At 45.3% G+C, this 18551-nt stretch overlaps 1 protein-coding gene across 2 annotated transcripts in view; it reads left to right on the top strand.

Annotated features, from left to right (window-relative positions):
* syt3 (synaptotagmin III) overlaps positions 1–18204 on the top strand; it is a 33562-nt gene extending 15358 nt beyond the window's left edge. For both annotated transcript variants that reach the window (XM_054759481.1, XM_054759482.1), the window contains 8 exons: positions 1215–1391; positions 3560–3686; positions 7712–7930; positions 9109–9229; positions 11149–11320; positions 11528–11657; positions 13896–13989; positions 14253–18204. In XM_054759481.1, coding sequence (XP_054615456.1) covers positions 1215–1391; positions 3560–3686; positions 7712–7930; positions 9109–9229; positions 11149–11320; positions 11528–11657; positions 13896–13985 — 1036 coding nt within the window. In that variant the 3' untranslated portion in view covers positions 13986–13989; positions 14253–18204. The remainder of the gene's footprint in view (positions 1–1214; positions 1392–3559; positions 3687–7711; positions 7931–9108; positions 9230–11148; positions 11321–11527; positions 11658–13895; positions 13990–14252) is intronic.
* Positions 18205–18551: the final 347 nt, after the last annotated feature.

Below are 18551 nucleotides of genomic sequence, written 5' to 3'. Positions count from 1 at the left end.
GTGCCGTCGCTAGCAAACTGCATGAGCTGCTTACTAACCACCAAAAAACAATTGAAGAAGAAGCTAAACCACTTCGGTTCAAGGAGTAGGACAAGGAGGAAGACGACGGCAGTTTTAACAAGGATACAAAAACACTACAGTTGAATGGCGCCAGGACGAAGCACGGTCAGAGCAGTGAGTATGGTGAGTCACTTAATAACTTATTGTGTCCAATCTAGTAGATTGATCATTAAAATTCGAACAAAATTTGAACTTTCAGAGTGTTTAAAATGTGAGAAAATGTTATTGCCTGTCTGAGAAATGTGTATAAAGTGTATTGTGAAGAGGTTTGCAGCCTTAAAACATATATGATAATTGTAAACAAATAAAGTTGGCTACTTCGCGGATTTCACTTATTGCGGGGCATTTTGGGAACCTATCCCCATGATAAATGAGGGAACACTGTAATGATATAACAATATAATTACATCGTCTTTTCATCAATACAGTCATTAGCATTCTACCAGGCAGCTGATGACATCACGTCTTGGTGGCCTCCATTTTCACTTGAAGTTCCATCACCAAAGGTTATGTTTCTTTCCCAGAAGGAGGTTTAAATACCATTAAATTTTATTTAGGTTGAGATTGGGAAGATCTGGGTTCAAATCTTCGCTTGAGCATCTCTGTGTGGAGTTTGCATGTTCTCCCCGTGCGTGCGTGGGTTTCCTCCGGGTACTCGAGTTTCCTCCCGCATTGCAAAAACATGCATGTTAGGTTAATTGGGGACTCTAAATTGTCCATAGGTATGAATGTGAGTGTGAATGGTTGGTTGTCTATATGTGCCCTGTGGTTGGCTGGCGACCAGTCCGGGGGGTATAGCCCACCTGTTGCCCAAAGTCAGCTGGGATAGGCTCCAGCCTATCCCCGCGACCCTCACGAGGATAAACAGCATAGAAAATTGATGGATGGATGGATATTTAGGTTGCAGTGTTTATGTTGCAAATTATGTGTTTTTCTGCATTTGGGGGCTTATATGTACGACACTATGCCAAGAAAAACTGCCTCCAATAAGCTGAGGTAAATTGCACATAGTGTGTATAAAAATAGTGAAGAGCCCCTCATGATACACACTGGATGAGCTGTCACTTCCTGTCTCATAAAGCTGCTGAATCACCGAGCATGGGCTTTTTCTTCTTCTTCTTCTTCTTTGTCTTTGCTTAATATTCCGCGTTCAGGCCCAAGCCCATGACTCATCAGCTCTCCAGCCCCGACTTCCACGGCGAGGAAAAGGAGCAGGTGACCAGCATCGGGCAGATCAAACCGGAGCTGTACCGGCCCAAAGGCGACCAGGGCGAGGGCAAGCAGGGCAGCGACTGCGGCAAGATCAGCTTCCTGCTACGCTATGCCTTCAAGTGAGCCAAACCGTCTTTAAATTGCTTGTGGGAAGACTCATTGAAAACTCATTGTTAACAAATGCCAAACTGCATTGGCAAATAAACAGTTTTTAAAGATGTGCCTTTTTGCAAACGTCGCCTCAATCTAACAACATGTTTAGTATTCTCGTTGTAGTTGGGGGCAGTGTGCAACTGTTCTGCACCACATTGGGAGCTGTGTTTAATATTTTGGTAACCTTATTTAGCCCCACGAAAGGCTCAGAGGTATGATGCAGTGCCACTGCCAAAGTGGGTGGTTTTAAAAACGAGGTAGCTGCCAAGGAGGAGGCGGCGGCAGAGAGATTCCCGCCGTTCATTCCGCTTTGCTCCGTCGGCGATCGGGGCTGGCGTGCTGGCAGCGGGGCGACACGTTGAAGCATTGCCGTGGCCCAATGTGCTGATGGTCCGAAAAGTAAAAGGCGGCGCATGAATTATAAATGCTGAGTCACTTTAAAGTGCAAGACACAGTGAGAATTAGCAAGGGAGTGCCACAGTGCAGACGAAAAGCATTTATGTGTCCCATTTATGAGGATTTATTATCTGGCGCTTGTTGCTCTGGACCAAAAATCATGTTAGAGACAACAGCTCGGGGGCTGATTGGTGCCAGACATCCAGCATGTGTGTGTGTGCTAGCATGTTGTTAACGTGTGATAACGCTGATGGACCCTGCTGTTTGGAGGTCCGCCGTCACTACAACAAAGTCAATCTTCCATCCTGGCGTCCGCCCGGGAATAACAATTCTATTGGCGAGCTCGTTAAAAGCTGACACATTGTCCATGTGGGAATTGCAGCTCGCTCGCAGGAGGGCCCAGCTTCCCGCCTCTGACATGTGACATTATTGTTGTTGTCCTTGTATTGCTTCCTGGGCTCAGACACAGGCCGCGTTTCAAAACAGACACATTACAAAAATTGGGGTTATAGTCCAGTACAGATCACAAGAGTTCAGCGAATGGTTCAAATTGATACGGCCATAAAAATATCTGCTTTTCACACCCGGCTTGCTGATGATGATGGAAGAATGCATGAACGCATGGAGTGGGAGTCGCAGTATCACGCACACAACTATGTACATGTACAGTATGCTGTACATTTTACCAATATTATTTATACATTTATACCGACTTAGGGTGAAATGAGATGTTTTTTTGTTGTTTTTTTTTAAGTATTTTTATTTTTATTACAAAAAATATTAAAATTTTTATTTTAAAAATAAAAATATTTTAAAAAATTAAATTTGAACTAATTATTCATTATTAATTACATGTTTTTTCTCCAACAATATATTTTATTTTGACCAAAAAATCCAGAAATTTGTCGGACCGTGCATGCTGAATCGCGATTGTGCAGGGATCCACTGTAAAGTAAACTAGAATCTGTGACGTCGTTCCCTCAAAAAGCAGACAATGTCATTTCCTGCCGTGCATCATCTCCATGGTTGCGTCTGATCGCCGCCCTCTTATTTCCTCAATTGGCTGTGATGGCGAGGTGAGCACGTGTGCCGATCGGGCACAGTGGCGTTGTCGACAAGCTCGTGCCAGGAAGCCAATCCCCACAAGCCCCCCAGAGTTCACGTCACCCCGCCCCCACCCCCAAGCGGCTAATGAAGTGCTGACACGGCGGCTAACAAGCGGCGACGCGGCCTAACGAGGTCTGATTAGAGGCCCTGGGGGCCGCCTTGTAATTAAATACATAACAAACGGCATGTGAGAGAAGTAACGACACGTGTGCATTGTGTGTGTGTGTGTGTGTGTGTGTGTGTGTGTGGCTGCACAACAAAGACATAAGAAGATGAGTGTTTACACATCGATAATATCTTCTTACATGCTAATAACGATGAAAGCTTCAGTGTGTTTGGATTGCATGAACACTTCCTGTTGTTGATAAGCATCTCTTGTTGTGTGCATGTATACTCTATCAACACACACACACACACACACACACTCTCTATGTGCTATTCTGGTTCATCTTTGCTCCAGAGACCTCCCACGTTATTTTTTGTGTACGCTGTTAGTCCAGGTGTGCGTGTCTGTGTGTGTGCGCGCGCGTCAATGTGGGCTGATCCTGTCTGCACCTGGAGGCGTAGTAGTGTAAACATGCGTGACCTTTGAACTCTTCTCACACTGCATGTGTGTGTGTGTGTGTCTCAGCACGGAGCAGTTGGTGGTGAAGATTCTTAAAGCGTTGGATCTGCCTGCCAAGGATGCCAACGGCTTCTCCGACCCTTACGTGAAGATCTACCTGCTGCCCGACAGGAAGAAGAAATTCCAGACCAAGGTAGACTCCGCCTCCTTGTGATTGAAATGTTGCCGGGAAGTCATGAATGTCCCACACGGAGCTAACTGAAAGTGTTTTGGTTGAAAGTAAAAAAATAACATGACTGCCGAGCTGTCATGAGCAATTATGCAAATTAGACGATGACACCATCTTTATTGGCCCTCTGCATATTGTGAAATTGATTATTAATGAGATATATTAGTATCACATTCATTTGCTTTGTCAGCTACAGTATAACACAAAGCTAAGATATCGATGTTTTGTTGATTTTTGTTAGTTTAGCAACATTAGATTGCTATTTGCATCTTCAATGTACAAAATGTATCAAAATGCCCCCTCCCCCTTCAGTTTTTCCTGTATGTGGCCCTCACTGGAAAAAGTTTGGATGCCCCTGGACTAAAAGGTGCTTGTGTGAAAGCAGCCTGTCTCTATTTGGTTACAATGGCTTCATGTGTGTGTGTGCGTGTGTGTGTGTGTGTGTGTGAATGTGAGGGCGTTTAGGTCGATGTGCCTTTGCCACGCTCTGGTTTCGGTTAGAGCGGCTCCATCCGCCTGATGTTAGCGCCTGCCGCTAACGGGAGATCACGAAGCGCTAATAAGCCTGAGTGGCGGATCCACTCACGCTGGATTTAGTCGACTGAGATGATGGTGGGCGGCATGTGCATCCAACGCTTACATTCCTGCGGCGAACACAAAACCCAAGTACAGAAGTGTGAAGATCTCTTTCACTATGCTCAGCTTGTCGACGTGGTCTTTGTGCGTTTTTTGAGACTTATACTTTGTACTTCTGTCAAGAAGTACACTGTTTACTTAGCTCCTGGGTGTTTGAATTTTGTGTATTGCTGCCATTACTGTCATTGTGCACTTCCTGGAAATGATCTCCTTGTCGATGGTCTGACTAAAATACATCACGTAATTCCATAACATTATGCCAAAAAATGTGTGCACCAGCTTGATGATCAATAGAATCATTTACAGCAACGATTAGCGTCAGCGCCATTACAAATTGGACAGTTTTGAGTTTCGTTCCTAAATTTTAGAAAGTCCACCTTCATAGATGGCCCCTGCAGGGGGTCAGAATTTTGACATTAAAGACTGATGTATGAGTCTTTTGAGACATATGCTGTGTCTCAAATGAAATCCAGTAAATTCTCGTTTATGGCGGTTAATTGGTTCGAGATCCAACCGTGTTAAGTGAATTTCCGCAAGGTAGGATTCCTTATTTAACTATTTCTGTAGTTAGAGCATAGGAAACCTGACCTTCTAAATTTGTTTTTTTAACATTGTTAGAGCCTTTAAACATGAATTAACACCCCTATAGTCACCTTTACACTGCTATTACCCTCGGGAGCTCATGCGCTCCCTCTGGTGGCCTGGCTGCCATGACAGCCATTGGCCAATTAACTGCTGTGCTGGGAATAATGCATTATGAGAAGAAGTTAAAATAGTTGCTGTTTATTTTAAACTCATATTGGTGCTTGCCGTGTATATTTCTTAGCTACCCTTTGGGCGTTAAGTTGCTGTGTGATGATTTTAGACTTCTAAGATGACACCGTGAGTCAGATTTATATTGAGTTATATTGAGTAATGATGCTGCTCGTTGTGAGTTTTTTCATAGCGCATGATTGGCTCCTGTCAAAGAGATGCCTGGTTCTCTTGGACTCGTGTGCGCCACAATATGTCTTTTTATGACGTGGACATGTGTGGCTTATAGTCCAGTGTGGCTTATATGTACAGATCTGTTTTTCTCTATACTTTTTGTGAGTGCAGGTGTGTCTTATACACTGGAAATTACGGTAGTGTATATATAAGACAATATATATAAAATAAGACATCTAAGACATAAACTGAACTTGTGCTCTCATGTGTGTAAATGTGTTCCAGTGCTAGTAGGGGAGCAGAATGGGTGGACAGGAAGTGCTGTCGGCGGTTCAGGGTTGAACTTTAGCTTGTTGTGGGTTATGGCCGCAACAGTAGACCCTGTTTTTATCAGGAATTGTGATATTTTTATTGTGCCTGCAACAGAAGCCTGTTATTCTGGCGGTCAAGTCTGGTGCTTTTAACACTTAACAATTACTGCCACCTTGTGACCAGTGTAGTATACTACATTCACTACATTCACAATTTCAGTGCGTCTTCTTAATACCTTATATTTGTGTTTTGGTTCATTTAGTCGATTTTATGCTTGAAAATGCTTAAGTTAAGAAAAAAAGTGTACAATTTGCTTAAATATGCATTTTTTTAACAATAATAGGCCGTATTCAACCATGAAACAGGATGATTTATTAATTAATATATGTTTGAAAAACAGATGTAGCCAGAGACAACTGTACTTCCATCAGTACACTTACAGTAGTTCCTGAGTGCACAAAATTTGACATTACCGGAAATGCCAATCACAATATTTACCAGTTTCTTCTTTTGCTCTCTTTTTTTTATGATGTATCGCAACCACTCGGCTTTTTTCTTCCACGTCTTGAATAATAGATGTGTAAGTTACGTTGTTGCGCACTACTTTCCACTGGTTACTCCTCAGCCGCCATTATTGCACATTAGTCCCTCCTATTCTGTTTCGTAGCCAAGATGGCAACTATAGACTGACAGAAACATGCCTGCCAATTCCCGCAAACAGCCTCTCCAAAAGTGTCTTCCTCAAGCCACTGCCGCCCTACTGACAGTGTACTTTCATTTTGACGCACTAGTGCCAGTCGAGACGCAGCAGATGTCTCTGGGTGGGCGTGAGACGGAGACGACAGATGCAAGAGGCAGCAAGCAGGAATGAAATCAAAATAAAAGTCCTCCTGTGGCACTTGTGGTAGCCAGGATGTGACATTTTGGATGAGTTCAATTGCATTCTTCATCCCGCAGGAAAGAGGGTGAAATTTAATTTTCCGCTCTGCAGCCGAGCATAAAGGTTAATTATCTTTCTCAAGGACGTACGACCTCACCACTAATCAAGCAGCACATGATTCATCCGTACCTATTGGTCTGCTCGGCAAGAGACTGCGTGATGCACGATGCTGTCATTTTTACGCTCATTTATACTCACAACTAATATTGGACTACATCAGTAATACCAGAGCACAATAATAAACTTATTGTTTATGGATGTACGATAATATTGGCATCGGTTCATATCGGTATCGGTAAGTTTCCAAGTATTGTATTAGTCCAGAGTTTCATATTTTGCACTTTTCTTTGTTCCTATGCGGATGTTTGTGCCACATACAAATGTGCAACTTTCCAAATTGTATTGTTGCCAGCATTATTTCTTTGGATTCTTATTTGTGAATGTATTCATTCTAACCAGGTTTACTTGTGGATTGTAGCAGAGCGTGTTATTTTACTTGACCATTGGGTTATTGAGACAAAATGTTCAAAATAAATATGGCACTTTTTCTGTAACATTACATTGCTTATTGCACAAACATGAAATGCATCCAGTGACATCACAGTAAAAAAGCATCATGTGTTCATTAGTTTGAGGGAAGAGCTGCTGCCTATATTGGGGTAGGTTGATATCGCTATGGGTAATGAAATACGGGATAAATATTGGTAGATCGATATCCGTAAAAAGCCAATATCGAGTATCGTGTGTCAGTCAAAAGCAAGCGTTACTCCTGCATGGCCTGCATTGGAGCTCATTAGCTTGTGTGCCTAATGAAGTGTCCTGGGGGTTTGTGGTGGTGTTCTTCTGTCAAGATGACAAATGTTTGCTAAGGGGCCTTTCCGGCAGCGGTGGCAATCGGTTGGTGGGCCGGATATTTGGGGATGAAATACGTGACGCGGAAGTGTTCAGCGGTGGGATAACAGCTGGAGAAGAACCAAGCAGCGACAAGATAAGAAGGAAGAATCAGTGAACATGTCACAGGAATAAATAGCTTTGGTGCAAACGAGGCAATTGTGCGACTGTGTGTGTGTGTGTGTGTGTGTGTACGCTACAACCATCAGTGCTTCTCCTTTTTTAATGCCTGGAGTGAGATGCAAAAGTGAGGTATTGACTCCCGTCCTTGTTCTCCTACCAGGTCCACAGAAAGACCTTGAACCCGGTCTTCAACGAGACGTTCCAGTTCGGCGTGCCGCTGAACGAGCTACATTCCAGGAAGCTGCACTTCTCCGTATACGACTTTGACCGCTTCTCCAGACACGACCTGATTGGGCAGGTGGTGGTGGACAACCTGCTGGACTTCAGCGAGGGCAGCGGGGACAAGCCTGTCTGGAGGGACATTGTGGAGGGCACGGCGGTGAGAGAAACATTCAGGGCCTTTTGTGACACTGAAAATGAGTCGACACACATCCACTATTGTCTAAATAGCAACACAAGTGAGTAGCATGAGTGCCGCCGACACTGGGGAGCTGTGGTTTCGAGAGGGAAACATGAATTCCAATATACACTGAGTTTCTGAAGAGCTACCATCTTAGTGGTGGTAGCATCATGCTCTGGGGCTGCATGAGTGCTGCCAGCACTGATGAGCTGCCTTGGTGGTGATAGCGTCATGGTCTGGGGCTGCACGGGTGCTGTTGGAACTGGGGAGCTGTGGTGCATGAATCCAAACATGCACCCATTATTGTATACCATTGCTCTCCTAATTGGACCCAGTTTTTGTTGTGGTCTTCATGTCTCACGGGGCATACAAGTGAATCCGGACCACTTTGTGTTCACATTGTACAAGTGTTCACATGATGAAATGCTGACTAAAAGTGTTAAGAGTTAATCCACTTGTTAAGAGTTCATCTTTTATTCCTGATGTCTACTAGATCTGTTTGGTGCTTAAGAAGCGCACATTTCACGTTTGATCAGCATTTTGACATTAGAGCTCGACTGAGTGCTGCGTTTCATTGAAGAGCTGCGTTCAAAGTGATGCAGAAGCGTAAAGAGTGAACATTGTGCAGCCTTTAATGCGTCTTATTGGCGGACTCATCAATGTGCTAATTGAAGCTGCAGTACGTAAGACACGCGTGCAGAATGCGGAGGAAGACGAAAAGAGGCCATTAAGGCGAGCAGGAAGTAGATTGAAATGAAATATTCATAGCAGGCCAACGAGACAACTTATGGACGTCTGATTTATTAAATAACTTCAAAGCCTCTTGGAGGAAGTATTGATCGTCGCGGCCGCTGAGGGGCCTTTGCGCCGTCATGTGACATGAATAGCATGCGTGTCATTATGGCGGTGAGGAGAGGCACGAAAAGACGAATAAGTTGTCGTCGTCGCCTCCGCTTAACGCTTTCCTCGCCTGCAGGGGGCGGCGACAGATTGGGACATGATTTATTTACACTGATGTCCTGTCTGTCCATATGACACATTACTCCCCTCCCCCACTTAACACTAAAACCCCCCACCTCCTCCTCACCTGCTGCTACACGTGCTGTTCTTTTCTGTTTTTTACCTGAAACCTTTTGAAAGTCTCTGCTTCTCCGCAGGAGAAGGCCGACCTCGGGGAGCTCAACTTCTCTTTGTGTTACCTGCCAACCGCCGGAAGACTCACGGCCACCGTCATCAAGGCCACCAACCTGAAAGCCATGGACCTGACTGGGTTCTCAGGTAAAGGACTCACATAGACCTACAAGGACTAACATGGACTTGACTGTGTTCTCAGGTAAAGGACTCACATAGACCTACAAGGACTAACATGGACCTGACTGGTCCTCAGGTAAAGGACTCACATAGACCTACAAGGACTAACATGGACCTGACTGGTCCTCAGGTAAAGGACTCACATAGACCTACAAGGACTAACATGGACCTGACTGGGTCCTCAGGTAAAGGACTCACATAGACCTACAAGGACTAACATGGACTTGACTGTGTTCTCAGGTAAAGGACTCACATAGACCTACAAGGACTAACATGGACCTGACTGGTCCTCAGGTAAAGGACTCACATAGACCTACAAGGACTAACATGGACCTGACTGGTCCTCAGGTAAAGGACTCACATAGACCTACAAGGACTAACATGGACTTGACTGTGTTCTCAGGTAAAGGACTCACATAGACCTACAAGGACTAACATGGACCTGACTGGTCCTCAGGTAAAGGACTCACATAGACCTACAAGGACTAACATGGACCTGACTGGTCCTCAGGTAAAGGACTCACATAGACCTACAAGGACTAACATGGACTTGACTGGGTCCTCAGGTAAAGGACTAAAATAGGTGAATGGTAAATTAGTGGTGGTGAATGACTTACCAGGACCTAAATAGTTCTTCTGGTAAACGACTAAGCTGAGTCTGACTTTATTTTTGGTAAAAGGACCCAGATGGACTTGGTCTCTGGTAAAAGACTAACTCTTACCTGACCGGTTTCTCCGGTAAACATCTAAGCTGGACACCAACTGGTTTGTGTGGTTTGTGCTTTTTTTTTTGTTTTTTTCTTAAAAGACTTTAGTGGACTGGTTTGTCAGGTAAAGGACTGACATGGACCTGACAGGTTTCTCTGCCAAAAGACTTACCCTTGCCTGATCGGTTTCTCAGAACTTCCCTTCAGATCTTTTCTCAGGATTTCCCAGGACCTAAATGGTTTGTATTGTGCAGGACCCACTTGAACATGGACTTCAGCAGTTTGTCTGGTTAAATACATGTACCTGACTGCTCTCTCAGGTAAATGACTTGTTTAAAGGACCTAGATGGACTTGAGCAGTTTCTCTGGTAAAAGACTAACCCATACCTGACTGGTTTCTCTGGTAAATGACAAAGGTGACAAATCTGACTGTTTTCTGAGGTGAAGGACTAACGTGTACTTGACCAATGTGTCAGGTAAAGGATTAACTTGGATCTGACTGTTTCTTTGGTAAAGGACTTACGGGGACTCAAGCAGCTTTTCCATGAAAGACTAACCCAGACTTGACTCGGGTGAAGAACTTACCAGGGCAAAGGACCTAGATGGAACAGAGCAGTTCTTCCATAAAAGGCAAACTGGTACCTGGCTGGTTTCTCTGGTAAAGGACTTAGATGGACTTGACCGCTTTCTTAGGAAAAGGACTAACTGGACCTGACTGGTTTCTCAGGTAAAAGACAAAGCGGGTGCTGTGATGGTTTTGTAACATTAGGCGCAGGAAAACCTGACTGGTCCAGGATGAAGTCCTGACAAAGCAGAGGTGACCCGTGAATATGAGAGACAACAGTTTAACGTCAACTTAAAGCAAACAAAAGCGACGCCTGTTAGCTCCCATCTCTGACAGCAGCGGCGTTGTCCTCTCGGAATAGATGAGATCACAACCGCACGCGTTATCGCCAGCTCGATCCTGACAGTGGGAGACAGACGCTTGAGAAACAGAGAGCGAGAAAAAAGATAGAGGCGTGGGTGGGTGCGCGTTTCCTGCGGCTGAATGAATAACAAGAAAGCGATTCCACCTGCTGCTTTCATCCTCCACACTCCCGAGCCGGCGTTCCCAAGGTGACCTGCCGCTGAAGTGTCACAGACTACCACCTGGAACCTGTCTCTCTGTCTGTCTCCTAGACCCATACGTGAAGGCCTCCCTGGTCTGTGACGGCCGCCGGCTGAAGAAGAGGAAGACGTCCATCAAGAAGAACACGCTGAATCCCACCTACAACGAGGCACTGGTCTTTGACATTCCCAACGAGAACATAGAGAGCGTGTCCATCGTCATCGCCGTCATGGACTATGACTGGTAAGAATAAGAATGGTTTCTGCTAATGAGGAGGCAGTGTGCATGCGTCTTTGTGTTTACTTGCACCACCCCCCATCTATTATTTTATGTGTTGGCACTGAAAGAGTGAAACGATGCAGCTTCTCCCTCAGCTGCTGTACTAAAGCTTGATAAATGACACTCTCACTGGCTGTTTTTCACCCTCTCCCCCTGCCCTCATCTGGTCAGCATCGGTCATAACGAGGTGATAGGCATGTGTCGCGTGGGCAGCGATGCTGACGGCCCGGGGAGGGAGCACTGGGCTGCCATGTTGGCCAATCCACGCAAGCCAATAGAGCACTGGCATCAGCTGGTGGAGGTAACGTACGCATGTTTGCATCCATACAATTATTATGATTGATGTTTTCTGCATGCTAATGTATGGCTAGCAACATAGCAGAGATGGAGGATGTTGCAGAGGGTTTTCAGCCTCGCTCCAGTGCAGCTGTGCACTGGCAGAAGGGTGAAGGTGGAGGTTTAGGTTATTGTTTAAGTGTCTACATTGCTCCTGCTGCCTGCAGCAAATACATTATGTTCGCATAAATATACCGTAGCTGCTGTGCTAGCATAAAACATCCTGCGAGTAGGTCACACAGGTCAGTACATTAGCATGTACACGTGCACAGGAGGGGGAATGAAGCATTGCCAAAGTACGTCCACCACCTCCGCTCCTGTAGGTGGCGCCGTGCACCCTTTTAACCTTTTTCTGGTTGACTTATTAACGCGTTTCCTCAAATAGCAGACCCCACTCTAACGGACTCTTGTGTGTTGAACAAATAGACTGCTGAGGCCATTTGGACTCTGTTGCTAACCAAAACAGCAGGACCTAGCTAGGGAATGCAAACAGCTCATTTAAATGAAGGGTTTTACTTCATGTTGTAAACAACTTCCCTCTGCAGTATAAAAAATGATCTTGCGTCATGTGGAGTCAGCATCTTTGATTCCAATAGACTGTGAATGTGGACGCCCCTCAGTGTCTTCTGAGCTGTGGTCCATATTAGTTCCACTTCCTCTCCACACACGCCTCTCTCAAATCAAATAAACACCCCCAGCCACAATATAAGAAAATATGTAATGTCACAAGAGATGTAAATAAGCACGTTGCTGCTAACAGAGAAGCCTAGCTAACGGTGATGTGTTTTGGGAAGTTTGTGTGTTGTATAAAGACAAATGTCTCAGTCACCAGGTCTGCTTCAAGGTCCAAAGTTTTTACCAAATAGTGTTTATGTTTCTATTTGTTTTGTGTGGTAAAATTGCAGCCAACATCCTGTAATGACCCCCTTGCAACATGAACACCATTAAAAGGGCCCTATCCTACATTTGCAACTTTTCATACTTGTGCACAGTGGAACCTCGGTTAGCGTACGCCCTGGTTAGCGTGTTTTCCGGTTCCTGTTGAAAATTTACATCAAATGTTGCCTCTGTTCGCATACATTGTAGCGTGCTATATGGCGTGCGTCTTGTCGTGTTAATACACTGCGTGAGTCCAACTGTGTTCTTAATGTATTTTTTTCACAAAACGTCTGTGATGTCATCAGCGGTTGACTGTGTACTTCTTTGCTAACTAGCACAGTTACGCCACAAGTCTCAAAAATGTTAGCACAAAACATATAGTATTTATAGTTCTACAATTATAGAACAATTATAGAATTATATGCATGCAGAAAATAATTCAAAATGCATATAGATGAATGAAAGAGATAATGAACATTTAAGGTTACTTACAACACCTTCTTGAGTTATTTATTCAATTCACATTTGTTTCTCACCCTTTTTATCAAAATGCTGGCACTTGCAACTTTCTTTGGCTCCATTTTGGGTTATTTTGCATCCGTAATCAAAAGAAAAGCAGATAAACAAACAAAACAGGAAGTTGGAAGTTGATCTTACTGCCACATTGTCTTTGGCGACAATCACATCTTCAATGACTCATGCATTTGGAATTGTGTTCTGCATGTAAAAATATAATTGCAATTACTATAACTACACGTTTGATGCTAATATTTTTGCCTTTTTGGAATGGATGAATTGGATTTACATGATTTCTTATGGGAAAAATGGATTGGGTGACAGTTGGACCTTCTTGAACGGATTGACTCTAACCAAGGAACCTCCGTCTTGGTGTCCCTCACGCTCACTGCTCCTCTGCTCCTCTGCTCTCACGTACTTCACAGACAAAGCGCAGTTCCAAGCCAGATACTCCAATATTCATCCAATTACATCAAATTCTTCTTTAATGTTAAAACCATTAGGATGTACCGTAACTGCTGAGTTGGGCGTGTCTCTATGCAGCTCTGAGTGGTGGCGAGAGGCGGGAGCAATCGCAACAGAGTTGGCGTGGCCCAGAGAGGAGGCTGCCGAACCCGAGCATGTCGGCCAAGAGGAGAAGAATAGAGATTTACCATGAACACAACTTGAGATTTATGTATAGCATAGTACCCCACTGGCATCCAATATCATTTTAAAAGTCCCTGAAATGAGCAGCATAGGACCCCTTTAAGAAGACAATACTGTAACACCTTCTCAACCAAATGTAATGACTCTTTTCTCTCCGCAGGAAAAAGCAATCGGTACGTTTGTGTCAAAGGGCGACGCGTCACCGTCCTCCAAGCCGCACATCGTGGTGGACAGTCCTCACTCCGATTAAAGCTGTGAGTTTGACGTCTTTCATTTCTTTCTTGTTTATCCGCCGTCCCAGATCTTTTGTGTCTCGTGTCACGCTCGGCACCGCAGATGCTTTCTAGTCAGAACCGCGCCGGGAAACGGGTCAAGTGTGTAAAAGCTCGACCCGACAGCGAGTGTGCGAAGAGGAGGCTGTCAGATGCGAGCGCTCTAAGGCGGACGCCTTATGCAACCACTCCCTCACCCCCGTACAGTCGGGAAACTAATTCCTCTTCATTTCCTCTTTCCTCAGGTCGTGTCTCCGCCTGCGGACTTTTCTTTCTCTCCTCTCATCTGTGAATAAATCTTTCCATCAAAGAGAGACTTGCAGACATTCGGGACAAAACAACATCTTTGTCGCATTTCAAGCGGTAGCTGCTCCAAACACTCACTTTGCTGTGCGTGCGTAGTCGACGTGTAGTATTTGATCTAGGAGGAGTGTGACATAAGACGCTGTCCAACAACAACAACAAAAAGAAAGCCATCGTCCAGCGGTCACCTGACACGGGGACCAAAGCTTCACGCTCTTGTACAGACTGTCAAAGAAGAAGATGTGCATATTTTTCTTTAGTGTACAGTCTAAGCCGTACTGTATCACAAACACGTAGTACTTAGCGGGACGACTTGCCCGTGGTGGACTGTGGACGCCGTCCCCCCAGGGCTTATTCACCCGCCGCTGTCCTCCAGAGTGAAGGACCTGCGTGTGGTGGTCTTCATTGATGTCAGAGGAGCCGCAAAGTGAGGACAGACTTACTCGGCCTGAGCATGTTACCTTCAAATGTGTCCGTCTTCCTCACGCTTCCTGTGCCCGTCTCGCCCGTCCTCTTCTTTTGCTCCTTCGCTCGCCAGCGGGACACAACCGGGATGAGAGACACAAAACTGTTGGACTCTTCCCAATCACACAAGGACACATGGTGACATGCCGTTTAATTTCCCCCATCATGCTTTGGATTGTCCTCAAGTCCGCTGAAGCAGGACGCACACGTCTGTGTTGCTTCGATCAGTGTGTTGTTTGCGTGTTTTTGTATTTGTGTGTGTGTGTGTGTGTGTGTGTGTGTGTGTCTTGGTGACCTTGTGTGTTTCTGTGCTCATCACCCCACCTTCCCTCCCCTGTCGCTTACTCTCCCAAACCTTCCACAAGTCTCTGAGTTTCACGAGGAGCCACGTTGTTGTGTGACTGTTCCGTGTTGTTGTGTGTCTCTTTGCACCAGTTGGGAGAACGTGGACGTTTACGCAGGCTGCAACATGTCCTTGACGGGTTTTTATTAGGGAAGTTGCAATGAGGGTTTTATGCTGCCGATTTCGATACCGATCATCCATGTGTGAAATAGAGCAACTATACCTTTTTCAATTTATTTATGACGAGTGCTATTGGCCAGGGGTGCCATATAAGACAATTCCAAGGTCCTCTGACTGCCATGGGGCCCAAAAAAGAAGTTATTACTAATAAAAAAATTCGTATTAATAAAAAAGGAGGGGGGCGGGCAAATGTGATTTTTTTTTTTTTCATGGGGACCAGAATTCCTGGCTGCAGCCCTGCTATAGGCTAAATAATATGAAAACAGGAACCATAAAATCACCTTCAGTTAGACAGCACATATTTGACTTACTTTTGCAAGAGAACATACAGCCTATCACTGATGAAACTTCCAGAGGATGAGACGCCTTCTTTAAGGAGACGATACATGCGACAGTACATTGGTGAAGTTCTATGACGACTTCCGGGGAGCACGAAGCGAGAGAGCAGTCGGTGACCCGGTGTCTTCCACCGCTGACAAAGGCTGGTCATCTCGTCCCATGAATTCATTTTTTTTCGGGGGCGGGGGGTTATTTGCTTAGCCTTCTGACACACATACAGGCGAGTGTTGTCCAGCGTTGCTGCCGTTTCACTGATGATTACACCAAGAGCCTCCAAAGCTCACCATACTTTGTCAAGTGTTTGTTCTTCAAATGCCCGTATTAACTGAAAGCTTTTTAACGTGCTACCCCCGCCAGATATTTTTCATGGCATGTGTTGGCAGGTAAGTTCCACACGGAAGATGTGTGTTTTTGTTTTGGCACACCTTCACAGTGTGAAGGAAAGTGGGAGGAGGGCGTTACCCAAGACGTTATGGCAAGACACTACACTGCATGCATGGATCGCTGCGGGCTGCAATAATACAAGCCACAGGTGATTGGCTTTTGTAATCGCCGTTGAAAGGCATCTATTGACATGTGGCGATCACATCCTTTTTCAGGGAAATCGGACGATACTGATTGGTGGACGATCGATTGGAGTATCATTATTTTTTATCACGCTTTTATTCTGAAACATGTGGGCAACACTTTCAAATTGTTTTGAAAAGGCTGCAAAAACATAATGGGGAGCCCAGCAAGTTTAGTTTGCATCAACTTTGTGTCTTGGGGGACAACTTAGCAAGCTGAGAGTGTCCATCTGTCCCTTAGGGACCCACTCAGAGGGTTAAAGATGGAGACTGAACGTTTTTCATCATTCTTCCTTCCCACTGACCTGTGGCGGTTCTGGCTGATGACTGCCTGGCCGAACCGCCACTGACACAGCTTGGGGACATGCCTGCATATGCAAAAGTATTTGGACAAATTTCTTAATAGGGATGCACGATACCCCCCCCCCAAGCCAATAACTTTCTGCTTCTCAAGACCAATACCGATTACTGTCTTATAACTGACAAAAGCCAGTATCTTCAGCGATGGTAAAGGGCTGGTCGTCCACTGCCATCATTTCCATGACAAAATCACAGATGGCTTTAGCCCTCGGGTCGTCTCTGGCAAACGTTTTTGCATTTTTCAAACACTGCAGACCCCGGACGGCGTAGCCATGCTGGCGTTTCAGGTGGCTGATAAGGTTTGACGTTTGAGCTCCATGTGTTTTTTTCCCTCCTCATCGCGGAGCATTTGGTGCCACTAGTATGCCAAATGTCTTCCTCTGAAACCTTGACTGTCTGTTTACAAGTGAGCTCAGGGGAGGGCATGACAGGCGTCAACATCACGGGCAGGAGACAAAAGGAGCGCTTGATTTGCTCACCAGCACGGTACATGTAAACTTGCCTCGTTGTTGTTTTTTTAATTAGCATAATTAGCAAGGCTATTTTTAATGTTATTAGATTTATTGGTATGTCATAATTCTTCATATCGGCCTGATAATTATTGTGCTCCCCTAATTTTTAATCAGTGAGAGCTTGGATGAGAGTGCTTGGTCGTCCTTGAATCTTCATTCTTTATCCTAACAAGACATTTTGGACCAACTGTATGCTTCCAACTTTGTTGGGGATCTTAGCTGTTCCCAGTGCACCAAGCAAGCTCCATAGAGGCATGCTTGGAGGAGTTTGGTGCGGAACAAACCCAATAAAGACTCTTATTACCTTGGGAGATTGAACTGACAGATTTGTAATTGGGCATGGCTCAGCATCAGGATGCCTCCCCCGCGTCACCCTAGGAGGGTGTTCAGGTCCAACGGGTAGGAGGCCTCAGGGAAGACCCAGGACACGTTAGAGACACTGTCTCTCATCTGGCCTGGGAACGCCTCGAGATCTGCCGGGAGGAGCTGGACAAAGTAGCCAGGGAGAGGAAAGTCTGGGCTTCCTTGCTTAGGCTGCTGTCCTCGCGACCCGATCTCAGATAAGCAGAAGAAGATGGATGGATGGCTCAGTCACATAAAATCACTTCTAAGACATTCCGAGACATTCCTTTCCTTGGGGGAGATAATGAGCGGGTCGACACTCTCTAAATGCTGTGATGTTATTTGCTTTACCAGGATGAGTCGTCTAAACTGTATTCATGTAGCTTGTTGCAGTCCACGTAAGCAGGCATTCGTTAGCATCATTAAGCTCCTCCCACTTCGCCCCTCCTTCCCCCGGTGTCGTGTAATGTTGTCGTGCTTCGGTATTTTGTGTAACATCTGAGGCAAGCGTGAAGGGTGCAGCTAGTGTTGAAAGGAAGTGTGTGAGGCCTCAGGAGCCTTGTTAAATTCAATCCCCCCCTCCATGACACCTTGCTGTTAGTACATGTTCTGTACGTGTGTGTACCATGTGACCTGTAGATTATGGATCATCTTGTAGAAATGGTAAAAGGCATTGATCCAGCGGTGTCCCAAGGCTCCATCATCCCCCACCAGTACCTCCGCTTGTTTTGACCCCATTTAGCCACCGTTTTACCCCCCACCCCCGCCTCCACCATCTCATTACTCATTCTCTCCTCCTATCTCACCTTCTACGTCCTCTTCCTCCATCTTGGCCTCTTTCCTTCACCACATATGCGCACCTATGCCCCCACCACCACCCCATCCCCCGCGCTGTCTTGTGTTGTGCAGTTGTGAATGGTCATGGAGGTTTGCATGCTTGTAATTAACATGAATGATGTCAACTTGATGCAATGAAAACCCACGTAAGTGACGCTCGGAGAGTGAACTTGATACTAATACTACTAATGATGACTCCCAAGGAACGTGTTGTCAAGGGTGACCCAGACGGAAACGAGCGTTGTTTAATTCTGCGTATTTATCTCTCTGCAGTTTGGATTTTTTTTTTTTTTTTTA

Source organism: Dunckerocampus dactyliophorus, chromosome 18, assembly GCF_027744805.1.
Source record: "Dunckerocampus dactyliophorus isolate RoL2022-P2 chromosome 18, RoL_Ddac_1.1, whole genome shotgun sequence".
Classification (NCBI taxonomy): Eukaryota; Metazoa; Chordata; class Actinopteri; order Syngnathiformes; family Syngnathidae; genus Dunckerocampus; species Dunckerocampus dactyliophorus.
The sequence above is the reverse complement of the archived record's forward strand: the minus strand, read 5'-3'. Positions and strand labels throughout refer to the sequence as shown.